The 14,983-nt window shown below is 32.7% G+C and overlaps 1 protein-coding gene across 1 annotated transcript in view; it reads left to right on the top strand.

Annotated features, from left to right (window-relative positions):
- LOC145254792 (mitochondrial Rho GTPase 1-like) overlaps positions 1-8,695 on the top strand; it is a 105,503-nt gene extending 96,808 nt beyond the window's left edge. The window contains exons 20-21 of the mRNA XM_080113578.1: positions 7,427-7,495; positions 8,340-8,695. Coding sequence (XP_079969704.1) covers positions 7,427-7,495; positions 8,340-8,457 — 187 coding nt within the window. The 3' untranslated portion in view covers positions 8,458-8,695. The remainder of the gene's footprint in view (positions 1-7,426; positions 7,496-8,339) is intronic.
- Positions 8,696-14,983: the final 6,288 nt, after the last annotated feature.

The following is a 14,983-nucleotide window of genomic DNA, read 5'->3' on the forward strand; positions in this document are numbered from 1 at the left end:
AACTAAAACAGCCCAGCCAATAATACTACAACCTTTTTCCTTTGCAAAACTCAAGGCCGAGAATGAAAACAACAATCCCCCAAGAACACCAAACCAAATTTACGATCAAGAAAGGATATAAAAACAACCAAACTAAAATCCAAGAATGTTTATTTGAAGAAATAAACCAGATTTCACTAGACCCCATCGGCAGGGCATCAGAATATTCTGACTGCCCCCCCTGTAGAAAGTAGAAGTCCCTCAATGGGGCTATCTGTTGGCCATAGGTAGTAACCTGTAATGTCTTGGGACGGGATCCTGGTGGTTGAGCAGTCCATGACTGGGGGGGAAAATAAATAAAAAATGTTGTGGCCCTGCAACACACCACTTCGGCCTTTACCTCGACTAGACGGGATGTCGGAGAGGCTCGATCCGATCATTCGGCTAGTCATGCCAACCCCTAACACTTACACTGGCAAATGTTAATTACAACATCAAAAAAAAAAAAATTTTTAAGATAATACAATATCTTGCTCTTACTACAAACACAGGCAAAACAAATAAGTATTAGAAGACGTTTCAGATGTCACCAGCTCAGACAGTGAGCAAGAATTCAATCTTGAACATATTGATAAAGAAAACTTCTCAAGATTCATAGTTATTGAAACCTTGGAAGGAAAAAAGATCAGCGATCTGCCTCCATTTCTAATTGAAAAAGTATTAACTCAAAATAGCAATCCTAGAACAGTTAAAAAAAAAAATGAAAAATGGCAACTTATTTGTTGCAGTAGACAATTACAAAGATGCAAAATATCTCTTAAGAATGGAAAAATTCCATATTTATAAATGCAAGACTTTTGCCCACGAAAGGTTAAACACCTCAAAAGGCGTCATAAGAAGCCATGAACTAACCTTAGCTACAACAGAAGAAATAAAAAATTCTCTAAGAAAACGGGGAGTAATTGATCATGTCCGAATCAATATAAAAAGGAACGGTCAATCCATACCTACAACAACGTATATACTAACATTTAATACTCCTAAAATTCCAAAAGAAATCAAAATTGGATTTACAATTGAAAAAGTGGAACTATATATACCAGCCTCTCTGAGATGTTTTAAGTGCCAAAAATATGAGTGCCATAGAGAATTTTGCAGAGGGCACAAAACGTGTGGAAAATGTGGTCTAAAAGAACCCAACCACATGGAAAACAAAGTTTCCAATGAAACCAAATGCCCAAATTGCCTGGTAAACCATCCAGCATACTCCAAAACATGCAAAACCTTCAAAAAGGAAAAAGAAATTGTGGAAGTAAAATACAAAGAAAATATATCCTTCCCTGAAGCAAGGAAAATGGTAGATTCCTACCAAAAAGTAAACACCTATGCAAACATCACAAAAAATTCAAGCCAAACTAACCAAATAAACTACCAAGAGTTACTCTATAAACTAATTTCTGAACTCAAAAATCTAATTGAAACTTTAAAAACAAACCAAAATGAAACTAACAAGAAACAAAACCGCCCTAAAACTGAAGACCCACTACTCAAAACAACGAGGTATTACAAAAAGGCTGATTGGGAAGCCATCAGGGAGCTCATCAGAGATGCCCCATGGCAAAATATCTTTACTCTTCCAGCGGAACAGTGTGCAAATGAGACAACTGAATGGTTCAAAACTGCTATTGAAGCACATGTTCCCGCACGGAAATACTATAGCAAGCCCCACTCCCCCCAATGGTTTACTTCTGCTTGTGCAGCTGCCATTTGTCAAAGGCAGCATGCGTTCCGCAGATTCAACCGACATAAGTCCAGCTCAAATAAACAGAAGTTTATAGAAGCTAGAAATAATTGTAAGAGAGTGATAGACACAGCTAAGTCAGATTACTCTGAAACCACCAGAAAGCGCATCGAAGCACAGAAATTAGGAACCCGGGATTTTTGGAAAATCTACAACAGCGTAGTTAATAATGGACAGTCAATTATTCCCCCACTAACAAACAATCATGAGGTTGCTTGCACGGCAACTGACAAGGCTAATCTGCTTGCCAGTCGGTTTGCCTCAAACTCCACACTGAACTCGGTACACCACTCACTCCCTGATTTTCCTCTGCGAACAGACGCCACACTTGACGACTTGAAAATCACCCCTTCTCAGGTACATGCTATTATAAAAAACCTAGACACCTCTAAAGCATGTGGACCAGATCTCATCCCGGCTGTGCTATTAAAAAAATGCTCTGCCGAGGTTGCTCCAGTTCTGTCCAAACTTTACAATAAATGCCTTAACGAATCTTGTTTTCCCGACTGCTGGAAAACCGCCTCTGTGGTACCAGTCTTCAAGAATTCTGGTGAAAGAACTGACCCACTAAATTATCGCCCCATTAGCCTCCTCCCGCTTTTCGCCAAAATATTTGAGTCCTTAGTTAATAAAGCCCTAGTCCAGCACCTAACAGCTGCTAAACTCTTGACTGACAAACAATATGGATTCAGGCAAGCCCGTTCAACAGCAGATATCTTAACTGTAGTTTCTGAACGTATATACCGTTCATTGGATAAAACAGGGGAGGGTAGAGCGGTGGCCCTTGATATATCTAAGGCTTTTGACAGGGTATGGCACGATGGTCTTCTAAGGAAAATTAGATCATATGGAATCACTGGAAGAATTCATAACGTAATTAAATCCTTCTTAAGTAATAGAAAAATCAAAGTTGTCCTCGACGGACGTACATCCAAACAATATGACATAAATGCGGGAGTGCCTCAGGGGTCTATCCTTGGACCTCTATTGTTCCTGATATTCATAAACGACCTCCCTGATAATATTGTTTCGGAGATGGGTATATTTGCCGATGACACCACTCTCTATAACAGATATGAGGGGAAAACAAATGAACACATATCCAAGAAAATGGCAGAAACACTAGAGGATGACCTCCAATCCGTAGTGGAATGGGGACAAAAATGGTTGTTCTCATTCAATGCTGCTAAGACTAAGCTTGTTTCCTTCAATAACTACAAGAAACCTTCTCTCCCACCAATAGCAATGGCCAAGAACACATTGCCTGAAAGTACTTCTTTTAAACTCCTCGGCCTAACGTTTACAGGGAATATGAACTGGAATAGATACATTGAGAGCATTGCCAAGGCTGCTGCAAGGAAGGTTGGCTCCCTCTACCGTGCTAGAAAACTACTTACGCCTGCCAGTATCCTATACCTCTATAAGGCAACCATTCGCCCATGTATGGAGTACTGTTGTCACATCTGGGCTGGTGCATCTGCTGCTTGTCTCTCGCTCCTGGACAGGGTTCAAAAAAGAGTCGCAAACCTGATAGGTCCTGAACTGTCATCTGGGCTTCAACCTCTGTCCCATCGACGAGATGTTGCATCCCTCTGCCTGTTCTACAAATACTTTAATGGTGAATGCTCTGACGAACTGCAAACACTTGTACCTCCCCGACGTAACTACCCCCGACAAACCCGACAAGCTACTAAGTCTCATCCCTTTACAGTGGAGATCCCTAGGTGCAAGAAAGCCTTTTACTCCAATAGTTTCTTCCCCAGAACTGCGGGTCTTTGGAACTCCCTTCCGGGATTCTGCTTTCCCAACTGCAATGATATGCAGAAGTTCAAGTGTAATGTTAACAAACATCTTTCTACTCTTCTCCCTTCATAATGACCCCGCTAATTAATTCCCTAATAGTAGCCCCCTGCTTCAAAGTGGCACTGTGCCTTGTTTGGGGTGAAAATTGAATAAAAAAAAAAAAAAAAAAAACACTAGTGTCCTTGAAAACTCAAAATTATCAACATTTGCTCACTATACATACCCCCAAATGAAAGCATCACAGAAACAGATCTGAGCAAACTAATACAGCAACTTGCAAAGCCATACATTCTTATGGGAGATTTAAACAGCCATAATGAGATATGGGGAAGTGAAAAAAAACAAGCAAAAGGGGAAACCCTATAGAAAATATAATAAATAACGAAAACCTATATCTGTTTAATGATAAACCACTTATTTACACCCAGGAACACAAATAAAATACCCCAATAGAACTTACAGAAGGTTGATTGGAAAAAATTCCAAAATTTATGCCGGACTAAACTAACATTGGATAATGACCCAAACCAAAATAATATCACATATTTTACCAATACATTGTATAATATTGCTGAGAAATGAATTCCAAAATGCTCTACCTCCCCAAAACATAATAAACCCGGGTTTGACGAAAAATGCAAAGTAGCCATCAGAACTTGTCGAGCTATACTAAGGAAATTAAAAAAAAAAATAAAAAACAAGTAAAGAAAATCTCGATAACTATAAAAACAATGAAGCGAACATCATGGAAAAACTATGTATCAAAAATAAATACAAAAACAAAAACAAAAAAGTCTGGGACATGATCCGAAAAATCTCAGGGAAAAGTAACAGCAACCCTACTAAACACCTGACCTATAATAACCAAAAAATTACTAGCAAGAAAGAAATAGATTGTCTTGCTGAAACTTTTGCAAAAAAACTCCTCCAAAAACTCTAACAAAAAATTCCAAATTCTTAAAGAAAAAGTAGAAAAGTAGAAAAAACTCGTTTCAGACAAATAATACAGAAAAATACAACCAGCCATTCTCTAAAAAAAAAAAATGAATTGAAAGTATCCCTAAGCAAAGCTTATGTCTCAGCTGTTGGCCCTGATCAAATCCACTATCAATTTATAAAACAACTTCCTGATACATCTACAGATTACCTACTATAGATATTTAATGATATTTGGGAAAATGGCAACGTCCCTGAAATATGGAGGCAGGCCATAGTAATCCCTATACCTAAATCATCAAAGGACTCTACAAATCCCATGAATTACCGACCTATAGCACTCACTAGCTGTATTTCCAAAATAATGGAAAGAATGATTAACAGCAGATTAGTATGGTACCTTGAGACAATCTGATTACAGATTATCAGTCAGGATTTAGGAATGAAAGAAGCTCCATGGACCACCTGATTCGCCTAGAAACCTTCATCAGAGAAGCCTTTATCAAGAAAGTCAATATTGAAAAAGCATGGAGGCATGGCATTATAAAAGAACTAGGATTAAAAGGCAGAATGCCCATTTTTATCACAAATTTTATAAATGATAGACAATTTAATGTACGATTAGGAGATACTCTATCCATCAGTAAAAAAGCAAGAAACGGGGGTGGGGGGTACCACAAGGAAGCATCCTGTCTGTCACACTTTTTAGTATTAAAATAAATAAGATCGTTAAAAATATAAATGTAAGAACAGAATGTGCCCTCTATGTGGATGATTTCCTGATCTGTTATAGATCAAAATATATTACAAGAATAGAACGCCATTTACAAATGTCTAAACAAAATAAATGGGTTTAAATTTTCAAAAGAAAAAAACAAAAGCCATCCATTTCTGCCAAATCCAGAAAATGCACCATGACCCAATATTGAAACTGGACAATGAAATTATACCTGTAGTTGATCAGTATAAATATTTAGGCATCATCTTTGATGAAAAGCTAACATTCATTCCTCGTATTAAATACCTCAAACAAAAATGCAACAAAGCCATCCAACTCTTAAAAGTAGTAGCTCATACAGACTGGGATGTAGACAAAGACTCGGTAATTAAATTATACAGATCCCTTGTCAGATCCAAGTTGGATTATGGATGCTATATCTATGGATCCGCAAGAAAGTCTTACATATCAGAATTAGACACAATACATCACCAAGGGTTAAGATTGGCTCTAGGCGCCTTCCCCACCTCCCCAGTGGAAAGTTTATATGTAGAAACAGATGAACCCTCATTATCACTTAGAAGAGAAAAACTAGGACTACAATATTATACAAAATTGGCTTCATGTCCAACTAATTCTGCCAATAAATGTGTCTTCCACCCCCAATACAAAAACCTCTTTGATAGAAAAGAAAATGTTATAAAACCATTTTGCCTATGTATGGAAGAATCCATAAATAAAACCCAGATAGATATTGCAACAATACACAAATCTGTAAAACTTAAATATCCTCTCTGGCTGAGAAGACAACCAAAAATAATATCAGACCTAATTAAGTATCCTAAAACAAAAACCAATCCAATCGTATATCAAGAAAAATTCCAAATAATTAAAGATAAGTGATTGCTGAGAATGCAGTTAGGAGATTCGAAGTTCCTATCCATCGCGGTTACCACCTGACGAAGGCCAGAGGAATAGTTGGCTGAAACGTCATGAAACAACAACTAATAAAGATGAGAATAATAGTCCGCAATAAATAAATATAAATAATAATCATCTCAATAATGAATGCCAATTAAAATAAAATTAAAGATAAGTATTCCAAACACTCAACAATTTATACAGACTGTTCAAGAGATAAACAACATTGGATGTGCAGCCATACACAATAAAACAATTTTAATCAAAAGATTACCAGACAAAGCATCGATCTACAGTGCCAAAGTATCAGCCATTGGTATGACACTTGATCTTGTAGAATCTTCTAAAGATAAACAATTCATTATCTGCTCAGATGGCAAATCAGTACTCAAAACACTGGAAAACAGGAAACCAACGAACCCAATAATCACCAAAACCCTAAATAAATTTGATGATATTCCTAACGATAAAAACATCCTTTATTGTTAGATACCCAGTCATATTAACATAAAGGGTAACGACAGAGTTGACAAAGTAGCAAAAGCAACACTAAATTTGACCATAACCAAAGATAAGATCCCTCATACCGATCTAAAACAAACCATTGACAAATATATTAGAAACGCATGGCAAGAGTCGTGGAACTCCTACACTAAAAACAAGCTATACCAAATCAAGGAAACCATAGGAAAACAGAAACCAAACAAAAGAATGACCAGAAAGGAGGAAGTTATAATAACAAGACTCCGAATAGGTCATATCTCTATAACACACTCTTACCTACTCAAAAAAGAAGCCCCACTCTGCATACCCTGCCAGAAACAATATACCGTCAATCATATTAACAAGATGCGAAGACTTGAAAACAAACCAACTGAATCTATAAAATGTAAAAACTGTAAAAGACATATTCACTCATGTAGGCCCAACTACTCTTCTCAAATATCTGAAGATAACAGGGTTACTCAAAAAAAAAAACCCACAATACCTTATCTAACTATATAAACATAGACACTGAACACCAGATACATACATAAAACTTATAACTGTTAATGTATATAAAAAAAAGACCCTGGCATTAAATGACCACATAGGTTGATTTGCCATAAAACCAATCCATCAATCAATCTTTCTTTGCTTTTTTTTCTTATCCCTCTTTTTCCTATTTTTCTACTTTCCTCTCTATTCTCATCCCCCCCCCCTTCATCTATTTTTTTGTCCTTTTCTAAAATTCATTTTTTTTTTTTTTTTTTTTTTTTTTTTTCCAGCAACCTCAAACGTCTGGTGCATATGCTGCTGGTACATCAGCGATCACTTTGGTTGGAGGAAAAGCTGAGGTAGATTTACTTTGCATTTAAGAAAAATAAAAATAAATCCTTCTCTTCCAGGGCTCAAGATTAATATTGTCCTTGGAATAAAGAGAATTTTAATTTGGGATGATGGTGTTTCTTTTGTAAGACAGCAAATATTTAAAAAAAAAAAAAATAAATAAAATAAAGCAGACTTCATTTGCCTATTTATCAATTCAGTTCTTGTAATTCGCCCCAAATCTTAATGAAAATTTTAGAAGCAGCAAGGCTAAAACTAATTATGGTTGCAAAAAATTGTCATACCTTTTATGTCTCCAAGCTCAGAGTTAGCAATAAAAACTTGTAGGAAAGTAGAGATAAAACCAAAGGGTTTGTCTTAAGGAGTTAAAATAAATTTAAAAAAAAAAAAAAAATTTTTTAATTTTTTTTTTTTTTTTTTTTTTTTTATATACGTCGAAGGAACTCAATGATAAAATTGGCCCACAAGTGGGGAATATTTGCTTGTCACAGAATTTAATCTTAATAAATTCGAGAGAAAATGGAAAAAATTGCCCCCCCCCCCCCCCCAAAAAAAAGTCATAGCAATAATTTATGTAAAATCATTAAATATTTTTAAATACTTTAATTCATAGAATCAAATGATTATAACATTGGGGGAAAAAAAACCTTGCAATTCTTCCCCTTTTGTCAGAAACATCGTATATGTAACATGAGGACTAGAGGACAAACTGAGGCTGCCGAAAGTAAATTTAAGATCCACTTTCTGCCATCTTTCATGTCTTTTAGCTTTATTCATCAATTTTTATCTTCGTCTTATTTTCTATTTTCTCCATTACTTATTGTAACGTTTTGTTTTTTTATGCTATTTCAGACACTGGAAGAATGTCTATGGAAAAGATAAGAAGTTATTAATGAAGATTGCCATCGGTTTAGCTGTTGCTACGGGATTCAGCATCATCACATACAAACTGATTCGAGCTTCACGATAATGTTTGCATAATAATCTAAAAAAAACAAAAAAACATTAAAATTACAGAAGAGACAATGTTACAGTAAACGAAAAGGCTATAAGAACAGACTTTACAAAACTTGTCCGGGGTGGGGGAATAAAACAATGACACACACACACACACACACACACAGAGAAAAAAAAAAAATCAAAAACTTTTTATTTTATCATTTTTTTTTTTTTTTTTTTTTTTTAAATCTTCGAAATCTAGGTGTTGTCATCCTAGTCAATAATGTGAAAGAAGCGTCATTTATTGAAGCTTTAAACTTGGGCCAAAACAAAAGAGGTAGGTAAAATATAAGCAAAAAAAGGTTCTTATCTAGAATCACCCCATATTAAAAGATAAACATTAAAAAAATGATGTATGTACCCATGACAGAAGAAAAATGTCACATTCCAAAAATCACATAAATTGACTAAGTAGTTTTGTTTTTAACTAAGAAAATGAAATCTTACGAGCAATAAAGGACAGTCTCGCATCGCCAGTCTGAGAAAACCTAGAGCTGATAACTATTCAAAGCAGATAATTATTCAAACTTGCAAGATTAGCCTTGTAATGCCTACAATTTCCCATTAGTCACTTAAAACTTAAAAAAAAAAATGATTTTCTTCATAAAAATCTAACTACTTGATCAATTTACGTGATTTTGTGAATGTGATGCTTTCATAGTTCTGTCACGGATACATACATCAGAAAATTTTTTCTGCGTCTTTGTTTTATAATATAGGGTGAATTCTAAGCATGCACCCAAAAGAAATACTGCTTCTATCGCAGAATAATAGGAATGATTCCTGGAATTCCTTGTTTTTATTTATATGTATATATATGTATATATATATATATATATATATATATATATATATATATACACAGACACGCATATACAGGGTGTCCATAAAGTCTGTGGGAATTGGAAAAAAAATTTTATTTGCATTTATGATTAAAAATTTGGATTGCAAATGCAAATAAAGATATATATTTTTTTTAATGCAGACAAACTTTATGAACACCCTGTGTGTGTGTGTGTGTGTGTGTGTGTGTGTGTATGTATGTATGTATGTATATATATATATATATATATATATATATATCCTGCCTCGATTCTGTGTATGTACATGATTGAGAATAATTACAAAAACTGAAAAGGAAGATTTATTAATCCTTTACGATAAAATGTGTTTCGGTATTACTTGAAAACAACTTATTACTGGCTCATTTGACATAATCGTTAGAATGTTTGCTAATGGGCTGGGAGACCACGGTTCAATCTTAGGTCAGGTCATACCAAAGACTAAAAAATGGTACCCCTTGATGCCTCCTTGCTAAATAGACACTCAGCATTATAAGCTGAGCATCAAAGGTAAGTGGAGTAATTCAGGGAAAAGAGTGGTGCCCTCCCCTACATCTCAGTGTAGTAGCTAGCGAAAAGGGAGCATTGGGATTGCCCTCGACTGATGTTGGTCCATTTATTTTAATTTTTAATTTTTTTTATTCTATTTTCGACTAAAATCATGATCTATGTTATTTTCTTGTGTAAAAAAACAAAAAAAATTGTTCATCATATTTATAATATTCAAATTAAAATCTCAAACAGTGACTTTGTTTTATCAAAAAAAAAAAATACATATATCTAGGGACGGATAACTCTTTATTATTTCTAGTTTGGGAATATATGAGATTTCAGATTAATTTCCTATTTTACTGATGTCAGTTCTGGATTTGTTATATATATATATATATATATATCAAAGACTGAAATAGTTCTTGCCCAAAATTCTCCCTCTATATTAAAAAAAAAAAAATTGTATGTACTTGTGAGAAACGAAAGTATCATATTCCAAAGATCATGAAACTCGATTAAGTAGTTTTATTTTTACAGAAGAAAAGCAAATTTTATAAGTAACAGAAGAGTAACTGCCTCTCGCACCATTTTGAAAACAAGATCAAGAAACAAAGGGAGGAAACTCAATAATTTATAGCTAGTTTTATATTCTAATTTCTATGAATTACCATTAGTCATTTAGAAATGGTTTTCTTTATAAAATTAAAATTAGTTGGTCAATTTATGTAAGTTTTGGAATATGAAATTTTCATTTTATCATAAGTATGTATATCATAGATTTTTCTAATTCTGGATGGAAACTAGAAAATTATTAGTTATCTGCCCCTACATAATATTGTTTGACAAGGCCACCATCTTGAATTTTAATATTACAGTAAATATGCTAAATACCTAATCTGTTAAATATTTTTACTCAAGAAATTATCAGGAAGCAAAGTGTAGTACCTGATCTGATACTACACTTCATCTTTTCTGTCCTTGATCAGTGAAGGAGAATTCCTTCTAGACTGAAACGATTTTGGTTATAGTTAGCTAGCATACTTCCTAACTTCCAGTATGGCTGCTACCGAAAACAGTGACAAGGTAAATCAGTTCCCTCACTTTTATTGTCTTCAGCGCTTCTATTGTGAAGTGATTTATTGAAATAAAACATAAGGACATTATTGAAAAGTATACAATAAAAATTAACACAATTATAAAGATAAAAATAATACAATTAGCCTTCATTTGCAATTTTAATAACAAAATTTAAAAAATTCAAGTTATTTTATTTGAAATTTTATAAGAAATATGTTTTTATGAAATTATAAAAATATGTCTTTTTGTTTTTTTTTTTAATTTAAAAAATAAGTTTTGTCATTTGAATTTATATAATATGTTTATGAAAGTATGAAAATAAAATTATTGAAATCAAAATAAGAAAATTTCAAACATCATAAAAAAAATAAATATCCAATACATAATATTCCCAAAATAGTTTTAAAAGATTTTAAAAGGTGTTTGAAATAATTCTTAATTAAAATAAGGCCCAAAAAACTTTTCAATAATTATTAAATAATAAAAAAAATTATCTGAAAATCATAATAAAAAAAAAAAAAAGATTATATGCACAGGGAAGATATAGGTGCGAGAGAGAAAAATGTGAAGAAACTGATTAGCCTTGTCATCACTTTCTGTAGCAGCCATGCAAGAAGTTAGGAAGTATCTTAGCTGACTATATCTCAATTTTTATTTTTTGTCCCAATCCAGAGTTTCCCTTTTGTGAGGAGTTGGATTTTCCTCGCATTAAAAACCGACCTTGTGTGTTTAACTCTGCCCAAATGGGAGTACAAGTAAAAAAGGACGTAATCACGATTTTGGTATAAAATAAGTTGTCTTCAAGTAATGACGACACCCACTTCATTGTAAATAATTCGCGACCATAAATTAAGAATTAAAAAAAAGAGTTGACTTCTTATACAAACAGATTCACTGAGTGGCCAAACATTTAACATTATCCCTTGTAAAATCATTTCGTTTTTCAGTGTTTGTGTAGATTGGTGATACATTTCTGAATTTTTTAAAACGAGGATTAATCATTCATATTATTTGGATTCTGGATTCTTCAGACTACTGTTCTCATCTTGAATGTCATTTTCGCGTTCCGGTCAATGTAACCTCCGACTTCTTTCAGATACATCGTGTCTAGTTTGGAAACCTTTCTTTCAAACTCTGAAATCTGCACAGAATTTCAAACAGAATCCTTTATTTAATCCACAGGAGTAGCATACTCTCGTTTCATCAGTCATGAATGGGTAGAAGTTCTAAGTAATTCATAATTGTATTTTGAGTTTTGACGCCTGAAAAAGGTTGGAGGTTATATTGGCCAAACTATTGTGAAAATAGCACTCGTGGTGAGAACAGTAGTTTGAAGAATCCAAATAATACACATAGGTTGATTCTTGTAAATCAACGCATTTCAGGTGAAAACATTATTACATACTTACGTGCCATGCCAAAATTAATACAAATTATGGAAAATGATTCCAGTAGATGATGTGCTAAAATTAAAATTAACTTTAAATAAAAAATCAGCCATAATTGTTTTGTTTTAAAAAAAAAAATGATAGTACATATTTATTTAGTCCAAATTATTGATTGCAGTTACCTCCCCCTGCATCTTGTAAACTCTCCAACATTAAAACGTGCAATAAAACTATAAATTGCTAAATTTGATAAAATTTCTTTTTACTCATCATTATTTTTCTGCTTGATCTTTTTTTTTTTTTTGTTATTTTTGGAATTTATGCTAATTTCCATATGCTGCTCAAGTATGTAATTTTTTCACCTGAAATATGTTAGTTTAAAAAATAACCAAGCTACACAAGCACCCTTTTCTACTACTTGAAGCTTTTTTGTTTTCCCCCATTTAGGTTTTGTAATTAATCTTTGTAAAGTTTTATCATAGATCTTCCAATCCAGAGTTCCTCTTTTTGGGAATTTTGGATTTTTGCTACATAAAAAAGGTAGACCTTGTGTCTAACTCTGCCCTTGGGAGGTAAGACAGTAAATAGGGATACTAAATGCCTATTATGGATTACTTTCTTTTTTATCTTATTCAGGTGTTTTTGTCGAACAGCATTTTCAGACTTAATAATAAAACTTTGTACTTCTTCGCCTTTTGGCTAGAATCAAAGCATCTGTTCCGATACTACACTTAGTCTTTTCTGACCTAAGTTAGTGAAACAGAAATCCTTCCAGTTTGAGGCAATTTTAAGTTTTGTCCCAATCTAGGGCTCCCGTTATTGGAAACTGGATTTTCTCAACATTAAAATCCGACTTTTTTTTGTTTTTTAGGTTCTTGAATTAATCTTTGTACATTTTTATCATAGATTTTTTTTTTTTTTTTTAAACTTTCTTTTCGAGTTATTTATTTAATTTTATGTCAATCAACCCTCTTTTCTTTTCCTTTCAAATTTTTTTGTTTTATTTAATGCTAAGACAAAGTCTGTTGGAAACTATTTTATTTATTAAAACAAAAAAACAATTCATTAAATACATGCGGGTATTTTTTTTTTTTTCATCTGTAGTTAAGGACGGTTCATATCTTTCCAATTGTATCATAATATTATAATGCAAGTGAAATAAACTAAAGGATTTGAACTCATTAGCAGATTCCATAGTCTATTTCACTATCCATTAACCCATTCGTGGCCACCTTTTTTTTTTTTTTTTAGTGTGTTAGGAAGATGCATTGAAACTTCCAATTTGTTTCCAATTTCTCTTGTTTTGTGCAGTGTTTCTTTATAACTTATGTTTTTTTTTTTAAACTTTTTTTTCTAGATGAATTAAATCTGTCGAATCGCATCTATTTTTTATTTAATGTTTTTTTTTATTGTTTTCAAGCGGAGCATGTCATTTTCTGATCCAACAGCTTTTGTGTATTTTATTTCCAAAAAGGTTGTCACGTTATTGAAGAAATAGAGTGGATGTTTTTTTGCAAAGAATAACGCGTTTGTCTCTTTTTTTTTTTTTTTTTTTTTTTTTTTTTTTTTTTTCTCTTGTTAATTTTGTTTTCTTTACTTATTCTTCCTTTTTTTAAACTTTTTTTTGCCTCAAACCTGCCATATTGCCACTTGGAACATATGGGGCTACTATTTTGGATAATGCCTAACAGGGAACCTTGGGGAGTTAAGCAGCAAGATGTTTGTTCACATTACATTTAAACTTCTGCAGGTTAGTACAGTATTAGCAGTATCAGAATTTTTTGTGAAAATAGCGAATAATTCCACCCCATCTTTCCAAGCTTATAACTCCTCGAAAAATGCAATTCAAGCCCTAATTTTTTTTTTCAATTAAAGGAGCAAGGACCAAGATTTCATTAAAAAAAAAAAAAAAAAAAAAAAAAAACGTGTTTTTTTTTTAAAAAGGTTTTAAACTTCGGACTTTACAGGTAAAATTCGACGAGAACACGATGTCCGTTTTTTTTTAAATTTGAATATATTATGTATTGACCTTTTCTCTTCAATTTGTGAGTAAATAATTATGTACTTATCCGAGTCGAAATTAATTATTTTTAGACATTTACAAAATTGGAGGCGTGAATTATTCGACCCCCTGTCTTTCCAAGCTTATAACTCCTCGAAAAATGTAATTCAAGCCCTAATTTTTTTTTCAATTAAAGGAGCAAGGACCAAGGTTCCATTAAAAAAAGAAAAAAGAAAAAACAAATAACGTGGTTTAAAAAAAGGTTTTAAACTTCAAACTTTACAGGTAAAATTCTACAAGAACACGATGTCCGTTTTTTTTTAAATTTGAATATATTATGTATTGACCTTTTCTCTTCAATTTGTGAGTAAATAATTATGTACTTATCCGAGACTAAATTAAGTATTTTCTTTGTAATAGACACTGGGGGGGGGGGGGAACCGTGAATAAAAAAAAAAAAACGTTTGTCTAAAATATTATATTCGGTTTATTGGAAAGAACATAAAATTTCACATTGACCCTGAAAATATCGTAAAAATAGAATCAATAGAAAAATTTTGATAGATTTTTAAAATTTTAAAATTTAAAAATATTGAGTTTAAAAATTTAAAAATATTGAGTTCGGAAAATTCATTACTGTTTAAAAAAAAAAAAAAAAATATTTTTATTACTTTTAAAACAACTGTAATAGTTTAT

Source organism: Euprymna scolopes, chromosome 30 (genome assembly GCF_053919585.1).
Source record: "Euprymna scolopes isolate OS-2025 chromosome 30, ASM5391958v1, whole genome shotgun sequence".
Lineage (NCBI taxonomy): Eukaryota > Metazoa > Mollusca > Cephalopoda > Sepiida > Sepiolidae > Euprymna > Euprymna scolopes.